Below are 21,507 nucleotides of genomic sequence, written 5' to 3'. Positions count from 1 at the left end.
TATGGATGACCTGCAGAATTTAGTCACTATGAACTGCTGGGTTTTTTTGATGGCAGGTGAGATCTAAACACTGTAACAAATGAGTCCTGCAGCACTCCTAGCTAGAGTCTGGGCTTGTAAGGGTGGAGAAGGATAAAGCTGCTGAGGCAGCTAAAGGTCCAAGTAGATACCATGCAGAATTTTGAAGCATCTAAACAGGTGAAACATTTCTCCCTCCATTAAAATGAGGAAAATACTTTTGGCTTTGATTTCGTTAGAGATGGGTTCATTGGAGCTCTCACGCAGAGCCAAACTTTTGTTGCACTTTTAAGCTAGGCATTCCCTGACCACAGTCAGTTTAGCTAGCACTCAACTCGTGTTCCCAGCCTACAGGTGCATGCAAACAGCATGGCTACTGTAATGTTTCATCTTGCTAAAAAGCTCAGCAAGGGCTCTCCCCATCACCTAAATCCCTCTTTCGATTAAAGTTGAATCAGTGATTGCTCCTGATGACAAAAAACCTTTTGTTTAATGAAAATACTTAATGAAAACAGTGAACACCTTCACAGCAGCCACACATGCTTTGGTATGCAACCAAAACGTACTGAAGGAGAATGGGTTGGCCAGTACCCCTGTCAAAAGAATTGCCATAGGGCTTCCTGAAAGCAGGAGTGTTCCAGTGACAGTACATAGCATCATACAATAACCTTTAGGGTACACCATTGTGGGCTCAGGGATGCTCTCCACAGCCCAAAGGCAAGCTTGCCATATAAGAGTGAAAATGCAGCCAGCATTCTCACCTGGCCTCACTGGTTCTCTGGGCATGGGCTCCCATACACTGAAACAACACAAGGTCTGGCCTTCGATATCTGTTACGTAACAGCCTCATCAGCATGAAGGTTAAGAGTAGATTACAAAGCAAATAAATGAGGTTGTGATGCTTTAATAATCTTACACACTTCTGGCAAAACAAGAGTGTGTTAAATCCTAACTGTCAGATCTAATTTCATTCCAGGAAACCACCTTCTGCTACTCCACACTTCTCATTTAGATCCCATTAGAAAGATTTTCATTTCTTCTTAAACACCACTCAGTAATGTGAAACAGCAACAGGGTAAATACAGAGTACTGCTCCACTATTCCACTCACTCCTTACATGTACAAATTTCCAGCTGCCTTCCCACTTAATGCTGGGGTCAGACTAGCATGGCTTCTGCTGCCTCTGGTGCAAGAGGTCCATATGTGATAGAAGGGGTGATCTTGATTTGTACTTATCTAGAAGAAGCTAGGTCTTCTTCTATTATTGAGGAGCGAAGTGTTAAAAACATTTGTCAAAGAAACCAGCTGTCAAGAAATATTTAAAAAACAAACAAACAAAAAAAGAAAATAAAAAAAGAAAGGGACTAAACAGGCACACTGTTAAATTTCACTATTAAATTGGTTCACTGAGCAAACCTGTGGCAGAATTCAAAATAAGAAGTAGAACAAGGCCTGGGTTCTGTCTGCTGAGCTATGTGAAATGCAGGGTGATCTCTGATTTTGGAGCTTTTGGCAAAGAAGCTAGCATCAGGATAAACCTCTTAACGTCTAATATCACCGTAAACAAACACAAATTGAACTGTTTCCAAATGCTTTACACAGTGTCCTAGAACAATGCAGTCAATATCCAGATTTCAAAACCCAGAGAATCCCAAATAAATCAGAACAATTTAGTTGTAAGCACAGGTCAGCTAGGTCTTACTCTTATCATGAAGAAAAAAAAAAGAAAAAACCCAAACCCAACAAATTAGTGAGGCTGCATGTGCAAATTTCTGACTCCTAGTAGAAATCCATTGTAGTAAATCTGGTTTAGTCTTTTGTTCTGTTTTCTTTTTGCAAGAGATTTTTATCTTTATCTACACTGTAATTACTGGGAAATCTGTATCCATAAAGTAGAAGCAATACTTCTGATTTGCCAGTTCTCAGGAAATATGCCCAACCTGAAATATTTCTGTTCATTGTGGTTAGTGTGACCACTTCTGAGGATATCTCTCATCATCTTCATTCCCTACCACAGTCAGACAAAATTAGTGAAGATTAATTTAGAATACTTTACTGTGTAGCATTTATAAATTATTTACTGCTTTTTAAGGTTACATTACATCCTGGCAGACTGCTTTGTACTTCTAATCAGTTTCTCCTTTGTGCCAGAGATTACAGGGAGAGAAAGAGATCAAAACAAAACTGGTTAAGATGCTATATTGAAATCTATCCCTGTAAGTAATTTTGTCCAGGAGGTCAGAAACAGGCAAATCTTCAAGCTTGGGAAACAATAATGTCAAACATAATGAGAAAGTGAAAAATGGCTTTGAAAATGTATTGCAGTAACTAATCTAAGGAGGGGAAGGTGGCAAGGCTCTTGGTTCATAATGCTCACTTGTAAAAATAATTTCATCTTCCCTTTAGAAAACACAGGAATCGATTTCTGGGTAGAATTGTTATGGTGGCACCACAAATGCAAGGGCCCTGATAAAAAAAATCCCAGCTGCTGAGATGGGCACCAGAGCAGATCTTATATCTCTCTTGCATACATTACGTTTTCTTTTAAATGGACACTAAATAATTGAATATCTCAATGCAGGCTCATGTGACCAGCCCCAAGCCCAAGAGAATAAACACTGTTAGTTTGCAAAGTCAACCATGAAACAAAACAAAACAAAGGAAGATTTAAATCTAGTTTGAAAATTTTTTTTTTATAAGTTTGAAAATTTTTTAGGCAGAGCTGTGCTGAGACTAGGACAAGAAGTATGACCACAATTAAGTGTCTGTTGGAAGGGAGGGTGTATAGAGTAAGCCATGTTGTTCTAGACAATGGCACAGATCTGCATAGATATGCAGTGACTGCTAAAGAAAAACAGGATGAGAAAGAAGAGCCTGGGGCAGGGCACAAGAGCCAAACCACATCACTTAGAGTGTCTCTTTTAGACACTCAAACCAAGCCAGGCTGGCTGGACATTCATCCCTTTCAAGAAGGCTTCATCCTGCATATGGCAAAAAGTAATGCTTGGAGCAAAATAAAGTTTAAAAATCCCTAAACCACAAAGATCAACATCACAACATAAATGCCTCTAATCAGTCAGGTCTAGTGCAGCCCCTTAAACCTAGGCACATTATAACTGCTTACCAATACAGGCCACATTGACCCACAGCAGCTCCCTAGTTCCTCTTGCTGTAACACACCAAGTCACTTGACATTGAGAGTGTGAGGATATGCCAGGATGGGAGGATCCCCACCTTGTAGCAGAATCAAATAACTCTTTATTTGTCCAACAGACAGTATCCAATATCAGACATGCCTCAGATGTTCTGCTCACAGCTGATTCTCTTTGTATTCCACTGCCCCAAGCAAAAACTACTTGTTCTTTAAAAAGAAAATCCCCATTTAATCAGACTGGCCCTAGGCTTTCGCCACTGTCCAACTGTGAGCAACACTGGAGCTTCACACAGGAGCAAGATTTTGCACAGCAGCATCAATACAGCCCATGCAGCCTGAATTGGAACGCACCATGGGGCACTCTCTTCCCACCTATCCAGAAGCAGGTCTTTTCTCAATACTCAGTCTTTTCTCAATGCAGTGGGTATTTTCTCAATATTCTCTCAAATGACAATAAAATCTCCTGAATTTAGGATGTGACGGTCTGCACACTTGGAAGAACTGTTCAGATCATCGATTCAACCAGCCCAAATGCCAGAGTAGAGTCTTCTTTATGTTTTGCTACAGTTTTGGCCCTTCTTGTACAAGCCCTCACCTCAATATCAGCTTTTCACAGAAGACACTATCACATAACTCTATACACCTTGACATCAGCACATCATTCTTGGGCAGCAGTTTGCATGTGCTAGCTGAAAATCTAGCCTGTTAATTATAAAGGGCTCACACTGAGTAGTGGTTCTTTGCAGCTCCACTGTCCAGGTATTCCTAATGTGCAATTATTCCCCTCCAAGCATTCACACATCCCTTAGACAACATATTTCTTTCATGATCTGTTTGCAATGCCACTCCCAGCTGCCAAGCTAAGCCTCTCATTTTAAGAAGCCACATTTAAAGCCTTTGCATCCATAGTTTTCTATGGAGGGTGTTGCATGGTGCCTTATCTTTTCTAACACCAAGACCCTTTTACTTCCAATCTTGTAGCATGCTTTCCACTTGCATCTCCTTAAGCTCTCATCTCTAGTGTGAGGGAAAATGTGGCAGTGCCTTTACCCTGTTGTCTCAAGTGTTCTTGTCCTTATGGCCTTACACTGGTCAATTCTGAATTATTTTTACATCAGAAATGTCTGCCTTTCATCTTTAACTCATCCTTTTTTTCCTGTCTGCCTCCTGACATCTTAGTTTCCAGTCTATAGCTCCATTTTAAGAGCTTTTCAGCCTTTCCCTCACAGTTTTTAGCAGGCAACTTCTGCACCTATGAGGGTAATGGCGTTTTATTTATCCAACAGACAGTACCCAATAACAGACATGAGCAAGGCACAGCAAACAATCAGCATGCAGCTCAGGCACCACATCAAGTGTGACATGATTGATGCTAACAGCATCATAAGCAAAAACAACCAATGGGTCATTTGAGCAGCTCCCAGTGGGTCACGCTCAGCAGTGTTACATGCCACCTGCTGCACCAAGAGGACACCCCAAGGAGGAGGACACCTGCCTGGGTGTCCCTTATTTCTCACCTCACTGGTGGGGAGAAGTTTTCCCTTTTCTCTGTCCCTTCAGGTACCCCTGTCACCACCTCTGCTAATAAAGCCTCATGCATTTAAGGCTAGCTGACCTGCCTCTGTACAAGAAAGGTCAGACTCTCAAATCTAGGTTTGACTGCCGTTTTGCTGACAAGTTGAACTATTAACCAGTATACTTGAGAAAATAAAGATCTTGCCACATCTGCAGATTTGAGGCCTCTTTCATATACAAGATTTTCTTAATGTATTTCATTTCTTTAGCAAACTTTATCTTACAGGTTGCAGGAGGTTGTGCATCTTCTCCATGAGTTTGAAGTAAAAATCTTTAGATTCAAATCAGGAGATTCAGCTTCAGGATGTGACCTCTGAAATGGAACAGTACACAAAATGTGTGCTATTTCAAGCAAAACAGTACAAAATTGCTTAAAGCCTCTCAGCTGATACTCTGTTAAATAATACACACATCAATTCAGGGATTTTCATATAGATTCAGAAGTCCATGGACAGGAATAATTTTCTCCCTTGTCCTGAAGGGCCAAAAGGTGTTCCTTGGTCTTTCACTGACTACTGTGTAAAACACTGAACAAATGTATCCTGATTTATAGCCCCAGTTCTCATATGGATACAGCCTGCAGCTTCAGGGAGGGCACCTAACCAGGGGCTGGGGTTAAGGAGGAGCAAACAACCTGCCTCATCTGTGCTACAGGCTAGTCCGTGAGATCTGGGTAACCTCTGCTACTTAACTTCCAGCATACTACAGCTTTCTCCTTATGGTTTCTCCCTTGTCTCTCCAAGAGGCCACTTGAGGAACTGCAGTGCTTCCCTAACCTTTAAACCCTCCTTTTACAGAGACTGAATGTTTCCCCCACTACTGTGTCTTTGGTCCAGTTTGTCACACTGCTTCTCATCACACGTATATGGGCAACTGCAGCCTGCTACGAGCCTATGTCCTGCATCAGTTGTTTTAGTTTATACAGATAGCTTTCAATTCACTCATTCTTTCTGTTATTGCTAAGATTGTTTCAGGGAAGGAATGTATTTCAAAAGCTGCGTTTCCTCAGGTTTTCAAACGTTTCAAGCATTTTAGCAATGGCAAATGAAGAATTACAGATTAATTGTCAATGACAGGAAAGATACCTGGGCTTCTCTAAGTCTGCAATCAGTGACAATAACATGTGAGAGATTATGTTAACACCTACAGTTCTTCTCTGGGGCTGTACCTGGCTTTAAAGTGATGACAAAGGACTAATAAGTCAATATGCATTTTTTCCACTCTGGTGAAGAAGTAAGCTAGTTTTAGAAGCTAGAAGAGCTATTACTTCTCCAACAGTGCTCTTTTAACCACACTGGTTCTAACCAACAATGCCAGAAAGAGTAACTCCTTTGGAATCTAGAGTGGATAGATTTTGCCAGCAGATGATATTAACCAAATCAGGCTATAAAGGTACGATCATTCTTTTGTATAAAATCTACTGTTAGAAACAAGCACTGACACAGAGACTGCTGTATTTAGATATGGTCTCAAGATTTGATTCGGGGATTCACAATATTCTAGCAGAAAATTGTATCACTTTGAACAAAGAATTGAACACAAGACTGCAGATAGTTTGTGAGGTCCTTATCTAAAGCCTGCCCAGCATTACACAAGGTCAACAGCCAGGGTGAGCAACATCGAATACACTGAACAATAAGATAAATCTTAAAAGTTTACTTTTAAAATCTCAGCTGAAGGTTAACCACACATTCACATTTCTCCTTAAAGGTTACTTCCCTATATTGGCAAACATTACTGGAAAAAAACAGTAAAAGAAACTAAGTGTGGACAGAAAATACAAAAAAACCTATGTGCCATGCTTTAAGGTCAGGGTAACACACACATCTGCTCTGCTTCCTGAAGCCTTGTAAAAGGAAAGATACAGCCATCATTTCAGATACTACAAATATTGCAGTTTATAATGGTGTTCATAGTTGGTATTTAGATGCAGGCAGATTTTACACCTCTAGTAGGCGATTATGGAGTAAAAATATCACAGATATAGAATATTTCATTATTATTATTATTATTATTATTATTATTATTATTATTATTATTATTGTAAAGAAAGAAATAGTTCAGCCTAATTTTTAGTGGTTTAACTTAAATTATGTTGCATTCCTGTTATTAGAATGGGATTAACTTTATTTAAAAAAAAACGTAAAAGAGGATATGTATTACATTGCTACCAAATGAGTATTTTCTATAGGAAATCTTAGTGATAGTTTTCTCAGTCATATCTAAGGAATTACCATTTTTTTACTTACAGGGACTTTATTTATTTTTATACACTTTCACACACTATGGGATAAGCTCTCTTCCTTATAGCAACATCTGCCTTTTCTTCACAGGCACACACCCTTTCACAGCTCCTCTCCTCTCTCTCTCTCCCTCCCCAGCTTCTGGCTACCTGCTGCCACGAAGCTTTTGCCCCCATTGGGTGTGCCAGCAGCATTGGACATTTATCCCCACTTGGTACCTTTCTATTTCTTTACTTCCGTTACCTGAAGCATTTCTAATAATTTTCTTTCTTTTTGGAATATCATCCTTATGAAATAGCAAAATATTTAATCTCTCACTAAGCTTATGGTAACAATTCTAAAAGCAAATGCAGCCAAAAGCATAATGTGGTCAGCTGGCTCTTCAGAAATGCTGGAAGTGCTTAAATGTATGTGCAATTCCAGTCTTTAGTAACATCGGCAGTGTTAGGTTTGTGGTTGGACTTGATGATCTTAAACATCTTTTCCAACTTAAATGATTCTATGATTCCATTGTTATCTCAGACAAGTTGTCTGCAAACTGTTTATAACTGCATTTTGGGAAAGGAGACTCCACTAGATTCCTATGAAACTCAGGTTAAATTAAATAGCTGTGGAAGACAAGAGCTTACAACTCTGAGAATGAACAAAAGAGAGGTCACCCATCTAGCTTGTGTCTAGCTAACCTTTGCTTCCTCTTGCTTACTACCTGTAGATCATGCCCACTTTCCAGTTCAAGTTCAGGATTCCCAAGCAGAACAGTGGTTACCCAGAAGTAAATTTAATTCAGCAACATATCTGCAAATGTTATGGCAAAATGGCGGAAGTATTATTGATAATTTTTGAATGGTTCTTTCTTGTTCCTATTCTTTGTGCATATATATATATATATATATATATATATATATGAGGAAAATAACAGCCTTGAGTCAGCACATGTTGAAAAAACAATCTTTTATATATATTGGAGGAGCAGAGGACAATTATTTGCAGGTTACAGCCTGAAAGCAATGATCCCTCACAGAGAAGCAGAATCAGTCAAGAATGTTTTTTCTTCAAGACTGAAGTCAGAGCACCCAAACAGCCATGCCATGGGCTCCACAGCAGGAGGCCACAGTGCTGGGATAAATTACAGAATCACAGAATCACCCAGGTTGGAAAAGAGATCTAAGATCATTGAGTCCAACCTTTGACTGAACACCACCTCATCTACCAGACCATGGCCCGAAGTGCCACATCTAGTCTCTTCTTAAATACCTCCAGGGATGGTGGGTGACTGCCACCTCCCTGGACAGCCCATTCCAATGCCCAATCACTCTCTCTGAACAGAACTTCTTCCTAATGTCTGACCTAAACCTACCATAGTGCAATTTAAGACTGTTCCCTCTTGTCCTACTGCTGGTTACCTGGGAGAAGAGATCAATCCCCACCTGGTTACAGCCTTCTTTCAGGTAGTTGTAGAGAGTGATGAGATCTCCTCTGAGCCTCCTGTTCTCCAGGCTGAACAACCCCAGCTCCCTCAGCTCCCTCAGCACTGGACTTGTGCTCGAGTCCCTTCATCACTCTCATTGCCCTTTTTTGGGCCTGCTCCAGCACCTCAATATCCTTCCTAATCTGAGGGGTCCACAACTGGACCCAGTACTCCAGGTGTGGCCTCACCAGTGCTGAGTACAGGAGAAGAATCACTTCCCTGGACCTGTTGGCCACACTGTTCCTGATGCAGGCCAGGATGCCATTGGCCTTCTTGGCCACCTGGGCACACTCTGGCTCATGTTCAGCTTCCTGTCAATCAGAACCCCGAGGTCCCTTTCTGCCTGGATGCTCTCCAGCCACTCTGTCCCCAGCTTATAGTACTGTCTGCAGCTTTGTGGCCAAAATGCAGGACCCAGCACTTGGCCTTGTTGAACCTCACACCATTAGCCTGCGTATATGTTCAAGCAACTGGAATTCAGATACCAGGGTAATTGAGCTGCCATGGCCATCTTCACAGTGTATTCCTTATGCCAGATAAACACATTTTTAGTTAAGCTTTACTAAAACAGGGGGGAAAAAAAGCCTTTCATTTGATTTTGTTTACATTGAACAGAAGTAATATAACACAGTGGGAAACCAGCCCACAGCCCATTTAGCTATAGCAGGTAAGACAAAATATAGAACTTAACATCTGCCCCTTTGTCAATGACAAAATTTTGACTGACTCTGATAGCACAGGGTCAGTGCCGGGGATGGAAGCACAACTTTCACACCCCAAAACATTTGCATAAAGAAGAGAGAGTCTCACAGCATCAGGAAGATCAAATAAATAAAATGAGCATATCTCAGCCTGAAAGTAAAAAGCATATCCAAGCATTTAATTCCTACTTCCCTCAAAAGAAAACCCACAATCCACCCACAAACCAACTTCCATTTCCCCAAAACACAAACTAACGCTGAGATCAATTCCCTAACACTTTAATAATACACAAGCACACACAGGGTTTAGGACAGTGATGAAAAATGTGTCATGCTTTTCAAGGTTAGTCCCCTTCCACTTTAAAAATATTTATGTTTTCTGGCCTTTGTCCTCACTATGGTCTCCTAGAGAGAAAATGTCCTTCAGAGGCACGCTGACAGAGATCATTGCACACCCAGGCCCAAAGAGACATTGTGGATTTCAGCTGCCAGCATTGGCGGGACAGGCTCTGTTAGCCAGGCAGCAGCTGCAGGACACACTGGGCTCCCAATGCTGGGGAAGCCCTCACATCAGGCATTTCAGCCCCTGCAACACAGTTCAGGGGGAGCAGCTGATCCCACTGAGTACCTGACCCTCTCCACCAGGTGCTGTCTGAGTTGAAAGATAACTGCTCTCTTTTGGACAGTGCTCTTACACAGCAGGTTATTTGCTGTCCCAGCATCCTGACAGGTTTACAAAGTACAAATAAGATGGCTAAGTAGTAGCACAAGGGAACATGAGCTGAAAAAAACTCAAATCACCAAAACCCCAACCACAACACCAGCTCTCTCACCCTCCCTAACACACAAAGAATTTCTACAGTTTGGCTAAATAGGAACAAAATTCCATACAGTGCATACTGGTAGACACAGACTCTTAAATAGAGTAGCAGATTTTTCTCTTAAATAAGAGAAAACAAGTATTCAGGGTAAGGATGACCAACTGTAAATGAAGGGGAACAAACCTAGATTGACAGAAATTACAAAAAAAATAAATAATATAACCCCATAGCTCCAGACAGTATCATCAGATAGATGCTGCCCAGCCACCAGCACTCTGCTATGACTTTTCAAGTGTTATTACAATTACAGGACTTTAAGGGATATTTGCAGGAGGCAACCCTGCTCTTGCAGCAACCTGAGCTCTGTCCCTTGCACTGTCTCTAAAGGTTTTGCTTTCAGCTACCCATCTGCAGCATGAGGATTTGGGATCAATAACTCAGCAGTACCTCCTCCTGCTTCCATGGTCACTGCTGCTCCTACACCAAGGTAGCATCAGCATGCACATATTTTGTAGTGGAGTCTTCCTGTCTCTGATTTCCACAGGCCATGAGTATGTGCACCTTGTCTGCAAACACTGATCTCCAGAACACTGTTTCTCAGAAGGACTATGCCAACTTGTATCTATCCTTTGAAGAGACAGTGGTTTTAGTTTGGTGGGGAGATGAGATTGCACTTCAGAAGGTGCTTTGTTTTTGAAAAAAACCAATATATTGATAATTAACAAAAAAAGTAAAGCCAAAATTTCAATATCATGACAAATTTATCAAAAAAAGAACAAAAGAGAATTGCTTAGTTACCCAAATAAAAGTAATGGACAGAAGCCCACACCATTTCTGCCTGAAGGACATAGACACACCTACCACCTGGTTTTAGGCAAAAGTCGTCATCTTCCTCCATTTCATCCAATGAATCTACACCTGACAACACTAGACAGTTTACAGTCGTAACACCTCACCCACTGAAATTCTAGTTTTGCATTATTCAGTTAGCCCTCCTACCCTCTCTCACAGCACTGCAATCATTCAAGGAGGGAAGTTTCACCAGTACCTGTGGAAAGCAGCAAAGGAAAGGTATCTAGGGCACTGTGGATATTCTATTCCCTATCAATATTAGTGGCAATACAGCCTAGACTTGCACTGCTAGCCTTGAACATCTCAGCAAATCAGAGTGATGAATTATTTAGGACAAACACTTTGAGCTTCAAACTGAGAACAGTGGAGGTGCCTATTTTCTGCAGTGGCTTCCTCAGAAAGTCTCCTCCTGCTCCCCTGCTAGGACATTGGAAGTGATACTAGGAACACTGCCTCAGTTAAAAAACATTGTCATTGTTTCACAAACCTTTACCAAACTTTAACCAATTAGGTAGTACTATTCCATGTCGGCTATTTTCTCCAGATTATTTGACAGTGCAACTGCTAAATTAAACTATTTCAAAGAACAAAACCAGTGCCAAGAGAGGGGAGGACATTTTGTACATGTCAAGATCTGATGATTTCCAAAGGTCAACCTGACCCACGCTTCCAAGTGACAAGCCTGACATCTGGTCATGAGGCTTGGAATCAAGGATGAACCTCCTCCCCACAGCTTTCACATTACAGCATGCCCCAGCTGAAATGGTATTTATGAGTGCCTTGTGAGAAGGAAAAGCAAGTGTCATGTGTGCCCCACAGGGTTGGCAGAAATCTGCAAGAAATTTGCCATCACAAACCCAGTCTCAGGTGGTACTGTTTCAGTTCTACACAAGAGTAAATCTGCTCTGCAAAGGTAGTGTGTCAAATGGGCATCTGACCACTGGCAGTAAAAACACAGAATCCCATTACTCTCAGTAATCTTGCTGCTGGGTCCACTGATGATACAGAAAGCCAGAGAGACAATCATTATTTTATATTCTAATTACCTGCGTGACAAAGGCCACTGCATTTCCCCAAATTCCCATTTGGTCTCAGGTCTACAAAATTAAATCTTTCTTAAACATTTTCGAGAGGTCAAGAATCCAAAGTAGCACTTTGTAAATCAGGTCAGTGAGTCTTAGAAGTGCACATCTTATTATTTTTCTTTTTTGCTAAAATCCATCTAACTAGAATCCAAGGATGCCAAGCAGGGTGTTTACACTTTAAGAAGATGTAATTTTTTGCTTCTCCTCATTATTCATGCACAGTCCCAAAGCAAATTTATAGCGAGCTTCTAAAAATAGCATTAATAATCTTAGGGGCTGCATTAAGACCCTAATTAAGATAGTATATGAATTTTTCCTGCTTGCACCTAAGATTATAGATTTAAGCTACACACTCACAAGACTCCTTAAGGAATTTGTTTTCTTAACACCAGTTTGGGAAAGATGGTCATCATTCTTGCTTCCATACAAGGTGTTGAGATATCAAGTCAGAAGTATTTCACTACCTTGGTGTGACTTGTTAAACCACATTTAGGACCCGGCTTCTCAGTGGACATCGTAGTTCACAGCGTAACTCCCCTGGACCTGGTTGCAGTTGAAAACATTCATCAGCTCTGAAAGTGCTCTCCAAGATGAGAAGTGAGGCACTGCGGAAAGGAGGAGTCTTCTCACAAGGCTTTTCTGAGGTGAGCTTTTTAGCTTTACACAAGACCTTCTCAGCACAAGCAAGAGTGGGAGTCGGTTTCCAACAAACAACGCAGCTGCTTCAGCACCAAGACCAGCCCTTCATCCAACGTTGTTGCTCCCTATCCACTGCTCAGCTGGCAACATCGGTAACAAAACTGGATAGATTTAATCAACCAATCACCTCTCTCTCCCACAGCCATGGTTCACATGCAGGGTAAATCCCTCCTGCACACTGCAGACACAGGCATCACAGCCAGCCTTGGAACTGCTTCTTCCACAGTCCTCTCGTCAGAAACACCAAGCACTGGCCTACAGATTGCCATTGTTGGAGCGGGAGGAATAGAGCCTGCTGCTACCAAATAGGCCTGCAATTTTCTGGGAGCCATGAGCTAAAGGAAGAGTTGATGAAAAAGAGTTCAAGCAAGAAATAAGAGGTGAAGATTCTAACCCCAAATTTGTACCATCAGTCCCGAACACAACTTTTGCTCCAACAGGTTAGCTTTGAGAAACCATGTAAAATGCACCATAGTTGAAAAGGATGTTACTAACAGCCTCTCTATCTCTGCCCATACAAGGCAGAAAAAGACACCTCCAACTTTTCAGTAAGAGTTAAACCCTGATTTAACTTGCAACTCAGGTTAAATACTCGTCCCCTCAGAAGTTACCATACATCAGTGAAATGAGTTTGTGTTGCTTTTTTCTGCATAAAGAGTTCAAAGACTCCTCACTGGCAATTGGAAACAATTGCCATTTAACAACTAGTATCCTAGAAAGCTGTAAATGAGTCCTGATTTAACTGAACTGAAAACTCATTATTACCGAAAGAAATCATACACTGTAACAATGACCAAAGCTTTCCTGGAAGAGCTCTCTCTCTGGATTTGTCATTACCATCTATATCCTAACACTCCTAAATAATTCAGTACAGCATTTAGCCCTGTGTCCTTGCCTCTCTACTCAGAAACCACTCTCACTCTTTACAGTATATTTCAGCAACAGGGAGGAAAAATCTCTCTGGATTGTGGTTCCTCCTTGTGCTGTGCAACTGAGGGGGGAATCTCAGTTACCCTTTCTCTCTCAGCATAGAAGCACAGGTTTTATTTATTTTATTTTTTTGGAAAAAGTGTTTATTAGACAACTAAATATAGAGCATTATTTATCCACACAGAGTCATGACCATGTGGGCTCAGATTCACATGCAAATTCCCCTTTTAATAATCCTAATGCAGGGAGTGCTCCAATCAGAGCGCTATCAGTCCCAGCTCCCAGATACCTGATGCCAGCTTTGCTGGTAATGTAGGCCACCGAAGCAAATCCAGAGAGATTGAGCTGGAAGTGGAGAGAGGCTCTGAGATCTATTTGCTTGGCTTCCTGACGACGAGGGGGTGTGTAACTTCTTTTTGTCTTTTCCACTATAAAGGGGATATCATTTAAGAGGGATCATTAGCTGAGAGCAGCCCGGCTGGGTCGAGGCTGGGAGGCGGGGACGCAGTTGCAAGCAGTGGAGCAAGGTGGAGGCACGAAGACAGAAGACCAGGCTAATGAAAGCATGAGGTGGCTCTTGGGCAGCAGCTTGAAAAAATTTGGACACGCTGACAGGGGAAACTATGACTGGCTAAACAGTGAACCTGGTGGGCCACTTCTGGAAACAGAGCTTCAGGTCTGTACCCTCCTGCTCATCTCTGTGACATGTCCTTTGACTTAGCATGTGTGTGTATGTCCATATAATGCCTCATGTATAGTGCAGAGTAAAAAGCTGGGAACTGGGATGTGTCAAAGCAGTACTGCTCAATTACACCGAGTCAGAGCATTTATTTATTGCTGTTAAGTTGTTTTAAACACATTTGTGGGAAAAGAAAAACATTAGATGGAAAAATTCTCTTGGAGTGGCAGGTAAGGAAGTTTAATTACTTCTTTTAAGCATAATGCATTTTGCTATTCCTTGATTTCCTTTCTCTTAAATGCATGCTTATGCTTTGGATCTGGTCCTGTGAAGCCTTTCTGCAGATGTTGCGAGTCGGTAGCAGGCAGCAATGAACTCTTGTTTCCTAAGCTGTGCGCTGATTACTTCTGTGAGAGAGGATCACATGCAGGCGAGTGGGGGGAGGGAAGTAGCCCCCAGAGATGAAAACACAGCCTGTCTTTCTGGCTTTGTCTGGCATACAGTGAGAGGGTTTCTCTGATCAAAAATAATAATTTAAGGTGCACGTACATCCCCAGTAAATGTCCAAGTCAAGCAGCATTAGCAAATGAACTGGCCAGACTAGTTAGCTGAGATATGAAGTGTACTGTTGCAAAATAAAAGGGGATAGGAGTGTGTGTGGGTGTCAAAACAGGAGAAAAAGTAGTCCTTAATAACTCTGCAATTTTAACAAAATCTATCTCATCAGTAAGATTGCCAGAGTGAGAGTAGCAATGGCAATGTCTTCACACCTCGAGACTGGTTTTATCTGACACTGGGAAACAAAGAGCATCACCAGAGTCACATTTCAACAAGTATTTGAAAATTCAGTGTAAATCTAGGCTCACTTTTAAATTATGTGTCGTTATTAATGTATACAAAAACACATAAAAATGTTTTTCTATTTGTCAGATTTATGTTTTTGCTTTTTATAAGCAATAATGAGTCAGCTTTAAAAAGCAGGATAGAGCTTGGAAAAGCACCTATGGGAGGACCACAGCCTAATGACTTCAGACTTTGTTCCAAATCCACTTAAACATTTCAGAAGTATTGGTTTCATGATTCAACTTGAAAAGATATAAGTATAAATATGGGCTATTTAAATAAAAGTAATTTTATTAGAGTTCTAAGTACTCTAGCAAATCATTAACAATATAATAAATCTTAGCATCAATCACTTCAGTGGGAATTTCAGTAAGCAAATAAACTTTTACTTTTCTATCCTTACACCAAAGTTTTCTTTAAACTCATGTTTGGCCTTATTAGGTCATTCTCTCCCAAGCCAGGTAGTATCCCTCTTTTGTCTAGACACATGGTTCAGCTCCAAACCCATTCCATTACTCATCATGGATATACCACACAACTCAGCTCCACTCTGCATTTTATTCCTTTATCAACAGGCACGAGTAAAAGCTCATCTTAGCTGATATGGGTCATGCAATCTGTAAGCTGGCAACTGTACATGCTCAGCATGTTAAAAAAACATAGGCAGACAGATTACTAATGAAAGGCTTTACTACTTTAGTCTGTGCTCAGTATTTGGGAAAACTGACTCTCTGCTTCAATTCCTACAAATATATAATGAAAGGAAGAGAATAAACATGAGCCTACAATGACCAAACTATTCTAAGAATCAGTCTGGGAAAATATAACTTTTTAGAAACATGATCGCTTTTACTCCGAAGCCCTTTTCTGCCTTTCTCTATTTTATAAAGGATATTTTCCCTATATTTATGTGTCTGTAACTTATTTCATGGTGGAAGTCAGATCCTTATTTTTGTCAATTACAAACCTGACAATTGCTGCTTGTGATGACACAAGCAGAGCACACTGATGTCCAGTGAAGCAGCATCCAACCAAACCAGTCAGGAAAACACTGCCTAATAATGCCCTCAGTCACTTCATATGCCTAGTTTGGAAACTTTCAGGGGTTAAACAGTAAAGGATTTTACTTCATATATGTTCTGCAGTTGGTTTACTTTCACTTCAACTAATGAAGATTCAGATTGAATTTTAGATCATTTTATTTTCCAGTTCTGGCAGCTATTCCTGTTATCTATACAGATAACAGGAATATACTTTTCTAGTTTTAGAGGCTAGTTTTATTTCAGTTTACAACTTTAGTAATAGTTTGGAATTTCTAAGTAATTATTTATTTTTTATTAAGTGACCTTTGACTCATTGTATTAAAATTATTTTTATTTTTGATGTAATTTTTTTTAATGCCCATAAGATTTTCCAAGCCTTTATGTCAAGATCTGTGCAACTTTCTTCACTAGCCCCTTAGTCAGTCATTGCTGAAATGGGTACAAAACCATGACAGAAAAACAGGGACTAATACTGATCAATTGTATCGCAATACATTTGATAATATATATGGATTTACCTACAAGAAGCTCATCAGCTTTTTGAACTACATCTCAAACTAAAAGCAGTCCATGTAAAATGCTTGGCAGGAGACAGTATCAAAATGGATATATAACTCCCTGTTCAGGTTCTCTGCATCTGTAGGGCAGCATTAATTTATTTAAAACTATTTCAATTTGAATAATACACTACGTAGCCTACAAATTATTTAACCCAGATAGGAAAGGCTTAACACTAGCTGTGTTTAAAAAACTGTGAACCCTTTGAAACACAGACTGAGGAAAACTGGTCCTTGCTGTCATCTGTCAGCATACAGAAAAAAAACATATTGCCCAATACTTAATCCTACCTGCCTCACATGCTACTATTTTGCAGATTGTAGTAAAACACACTTAATGTCCTTTCACAACTATACAGGACATGGTATTAGCTTCATTATAGCCATTCAGTGTGCTACTTTCCCCCCCCCCCTTCTCAGCATACAGCTCAGGGTCTTATTTACTGCATCTTCTTCAAAAAACCAAATTTATTATGTCTCCTTTTGCATACATTACACAAGTGCCTGGTTGCTATCTATTCAGTAGTTATTTTGAATAGATTAGGATAAAACAGGAGTAATTCAGTTGGAAGGGACCTGCAATGAAAATCTAGTCCAACCACCTGACCATTTCAGGGAGTACAAGAGGATATGAACTGTTTCATAATAACCTATGTAATTTTTGCCCAGATCCCTCAGTGCAACAAAGTATTGCTCTTTCACCTTCAGATGCAGCAATACAAATGTAGAATTTCTTTAGACCAGACTCAGGGATCTCAACCCAGGCACTTTAAGTGAGGTATAACCAACAAATAACCCACAACAAACACCTCTGCTGAACTGTCTTGCCCCTCCCCTAGACCATTCAGTAACAGAGGCAGGAATACAGCTCCCCAGGACAGCATTCACTATCCCACACTAGCAGGCAGTCCTCTCAATTCCCCCACTCTTCTGACTCAGTCACTACATACCCTACACATCCTGCAACACAGTACCCTGAGGTATTGTGGTCTTCTTCCCTAAGCAATCTATCACAAACCTGAGTAGGCACTTTGTACACAATAATGTAATTAAAAATTATATGCATTGCAGAACAAATTAAGGAATCATAGATTCCCAAAATGCTGGCATTTATTCAACCTTGAGAGTTTGATTTTGCAACTTTAGAAACAATGCTATAGGTTACTCTTGGAGGGCTTTTAGGCCAGTAACCCACTGACATCCCAAGCTGTCCTTTTGTACCTACTTCACAGACTGTGGTCATCTGAGCTAGCTTATACTACAAATAGTTTCACTTCTTCCATTTTTTTACCATTAGATGCAAACTTTCCCCTTCAACAATAAATAATATATTTTACACATTTCTCTTGATGGGTATACAAGGCCCAAGATCACTGGCTTCCAGTTAAGGCTTTGGAGCAATGTATTTCCCTGAGACCCAAGACTATTTGTTAATTCCTTCTATCAAGCTTAACCTTTTCCTTCCTTCTCCTGCCTCACAGTTTTTCACTAGCCCTTTCCTTTTTCCTTCTTATTTGAAAAGAATGGGACTGCTGCAGCGAGTGTTGTTCCTCAGATTTCTACTTTCAGTCCTATTCAGTCTTACTGCCCTCAGTCTTGGTTCCCTTTTGGCTTTCCTCCCCACAGTTTTATATCTTGTTCTCACAAGCCAAGGCTCTCCTTCCACACTGCTGCACGATTCTGATCTGTACCCTTCTCCACTCTGTCCATCCCTGATGAGTTCAGAGCTCCTCACTTCAGAAACATCAATTCTCATCCTGTGCTTCAAATCCACATCCAACCCACCAATCCTTCCCGTGTCTCCCTGCCATACAGTGGACTCTCTGAAATACAGTGTTGGTAAGAGGCTATGTCTTATAACAGGATGTATCAGGCAACCATAACAGTAGTCTGTGCTTCCACCAGCACATGAAGGATACACCGTCCTTGACCACTATTTAACAAACGAATATCCTTTCAGTGAAATTTATAGGGAAGCTGCACCAAGTTTAAAGGATAATCAGGGCTTTATATACCTTTTACTAATCTTATGTAGAAAAAGCTGGCAATGTCCCTCTCTCAAATCTCTGTCCTCACAAACCACCAGATTACTGCACAACTCATAGATCCTACGAACAGCACTTAACCTGGCTGAAAGCCTGCTCCCTACAAATTAAACCCCAAACTTAGACTTGGATCTCAAAAATATGCTCTTCACTGATTGTGAATAATGCTGTCCAATATAAGCTCAGCTCTTCGAAATATTTACTGTAAGAGTATCGGTAACACATCAGTATGGGTGAGTCTCCGAATAAGCAATGCACAAATACAATACTGAATGCTTCTTTTCATTTTCCCAGAAGTGTTTTATGCCCCTCGTAAGACCCACTAAAAAAGCATTAATGAACTTAAAAAAAAAATCCCCTCATTTTTAAAAGATTATTTAATGACTGGATTAGAAGAACAGCGGGAACAGTTTCTTCCAACTCTGCTCTTTCCTGAAGCCCATTTAATAGTCAGGTAAGACAACAGCTTGTACTGCCAGAAGCTCTTTAATAAAAAATGATCAGTAAATATAAAAGAGTTCTTTAGTATGCATTTTTGGGGGAAAAGACAGCTGGGGAAAAAAAAAAAGCTTAAATAGCTTACCCACAAAAGTTTCAATATATTTTTAAATTACTTTAATGGATTTGGCTTCAGACCCACAATACCTTAAGGGAAAAAAAGAGGCAGAAATCTCCCCTATGCTATTTTTTAGAAGTCAAAACCTATTTACTTTGTTTTTCTTAGGCAGAATTTCATAATAGGACAACAAAGCAGAAAGGTTACAAATACCTGGTAGATAATCAGTTGAATGGAGGGTTATAGTGTGATTTTGTAGCTGGAAGAATTACTATAATTCTTGGAAGAATAAGCACAGAAAGTTTTTGTAGACTAAGAAGGGAGCACTGGGGTTACTGGCCCTTTTCACAAAGCCATTGCTGCAAACAGCCAGTTTGCATCCCTGCTTCCAAATGCTTTGAGGAAAGAACCACTCAATTTCTCCTAGCTTGAATAGGCACCTTCATTCAAAATAAATGACATCTGATCTATTGACCTGTTGAGTCTCACCATACAAACATGAAAAAGCCATCTGAGAGCATTCTTCAGGAACTTACTAAGGGAATAAGTTGATAATAAATAGCATTATAGGGTTTGGGTTTTCTTACTTCTCTAGACTGGACTCTGAATGAGATCCACTTATTAGAAGTTAGAGCAAGATAAAGCCATACTGAAAAAAGCTACATTAAATTTTAAAACTAAAGCTAATACAACAGAAGAGCACAAATGGCTCTGTTGGTTTTGTTTGTTGGGTTTTTTTTTTTAGTAGCTAATGACTCCAGTTATCATTACAGAACAATTTAAAAGCTGTGAGACAGAGGCCTTTTGTGCTACACGTCAGAAAATAAAAGTTGACAGCTAACAGTCACAACTGTTATTACTCTTACACAAGAAGTTCTTTGTCCACAGTTTCAATCAGGGAAAAGTGATTCTTGGAAAGCCGGCAGAAAAAGCTCAAGAAAGAGCCCCAGTCCAGGCTGTACTAACACACCATGTCAGGGTCTGGCCTGTAAGATTAGAACAACCCAAAGAATAGGTATTGTAGGCAATGGGCCCTGTTTGAATGGACTAGTTGTCATAACATTTGTTCTTTAAACAGTTTTTCAAATACAAAGAAACAACACTAGATGGTGCTTCCCCTGGATCATCTGCAATTCACTGTTCTCACAAATTTTAAAAGCTTGACTAATCTCCCACAAAGTGGACTGGTCCCTCTATAATCCAAGAGCAATAAAATGACAGTGTCAAACAAAATTACATACACTTCCAGGTTGTTGGGTTTTTTCCCCATTTGGATACAGGGTTTCCTAGAAATGCAATAGTCTTTCCAACTTTTCTCTTTCTTTTGTCTCTAGTTGTGATTTGCTTTAATGAGCCAGCAAATAGAGTTTGGCAATTCAGGAGTCTGCAAAACATATCATTTGATTGACATTAATGCAGACAGAAAGAAATTTGGAAAAGCGACTGCTAGAGCATAAGGGGGGAGATGGACAGAAAACATTTTTGCTTTCTCATTAAGAGGTCTCCAGGAATCCAACACACTACCTATTTGCTTTGATTACAGAGCAGACAACAGACAAGTTCAACCAAAGACGACATAGAACCATTTCTGTGCATCATACTGCCTGCCACCATGATGCTCTTCCTGGCATTCCTGCTGCTCTTCCTGTACCGCCGTTGCCAGCGCCCCACTCAGCAGGGGCAGATCTTCAGCATCGACCTTCCTGAGGCCCTGCCTGAACATGATGTGTCCAATTTCCTTTCTGCACTGCCCTGGAACAGTGAACAGAGTTTCCACTACTCCACACTGGTCCCTGATGCCACATTCCTCTCTGTGTGTTTACCTCCATCGTATGAGGAGGCCACCATGAAGACTTCCATGGAAGAGGCTCACACTGAGCTCTCTCCAGACCCAGTGCCTCCTTATGAAGAGAGCACACTGCAGACCGGCAGCGCCAAATAAACTTTCTATGGAAGCACCTTAGCTGAAGCATGCAACCCCCTCAAGGCACAAGGGTAGAACTGCTATGGCCTTTAAAATCTGTGAAAAGATTCCAAATGAGGCACCAAACCAATGAATTTATGCAGGAAGAAACTTGAAGTAACAGGGAATGAGTCTCTTCACCTCATCCTAGGACTCTCTACCTTCCATTTGTGGCAAGTGTACACATGGCATAGCACCAAATCTGACCCAGACTGGCAGCATGGGTATTCCAGTTAACAAACATGTCATGAAAGGATTAAACTTAAGGAAAGTTG

The 21,507-nt window shown here is 40.6% G+C and overlaps 1 protein-coding gene across 2 annotated transcripts; it reads left to right on the top strand.

Annotated features, from left to right (window-relative positions):
* The first annotated feature begins 30 nt into the window (after positions 1-30).
* On the top strand, positions 31-21,211 carry SMIM28 (small integral membrane protein 28). 2 transcript variants are annotated; one of them, XM_025895675.2, is made up of 3 exons: positions 31-56; positions 13,983-14,222; positions 20,813-21,211. In XM_025895675.2, the coding sequence occupies exons 2-3, from the start codon at positions 14,112-14,114 to the stop codon at positions 21,209-21,211; spliced, it is 510 nt and encodes a 169-aa protein (XP_025751460.1). In that variant the 5' UTR covers positions 31-56; positions 13,983-14,111. The 2 variants fall into 2 exon arrangements, with proteins under 2 accessions (XP_025751460.1, XP_025751459.1); XM_025895674.2 differs by lacking the exon at positions 31-56 and having other exon boundaries at positions 13,941-14,222.
* The last annotated feature ends 296 nt before the right edge of the window (positions 21,212-21,507 follow it).

The sequence above is a fragment of the Manacus vitellinus genome, unplaced genomic scaffold (genome assembly GCF_001715985.3).
Source record: "Manacus vitellinus isolate BGI_N305 unplaced genomic scaffold, ASM171598v3 scaffold_4_pilon, whole genome shotgun sequence".
Classification (NCBI taxonomy): domain Eukaryota; kingdom Metazoa; phylum Chordata; class Aves; order Passeriformes; family Pipridae; genus Manacus; species Manacus vitellinus.
This window is presented reverse-complemented; position numbering and strand designations above follow the sequence as displayed.

What these genes read in the sequence shown, in the direction of transcription:
- SMIM28 (XM_025895675.2), top strand. Translation starts at nt 14,112, where the DNA reads ATGAGGTGGCTCTTGGGCAGCAGCTTGAAAAAATTTGGACACGCTGAC. An exon ending in TTCTGGAAACAGAGCTTCAG is followed by an intron (nt 14,223 to 20,812) that starts GTCTGTACCCTC and finishes CTTTGATTACAG; the next exon opens with AGCAGACAACAGACAAGTTC.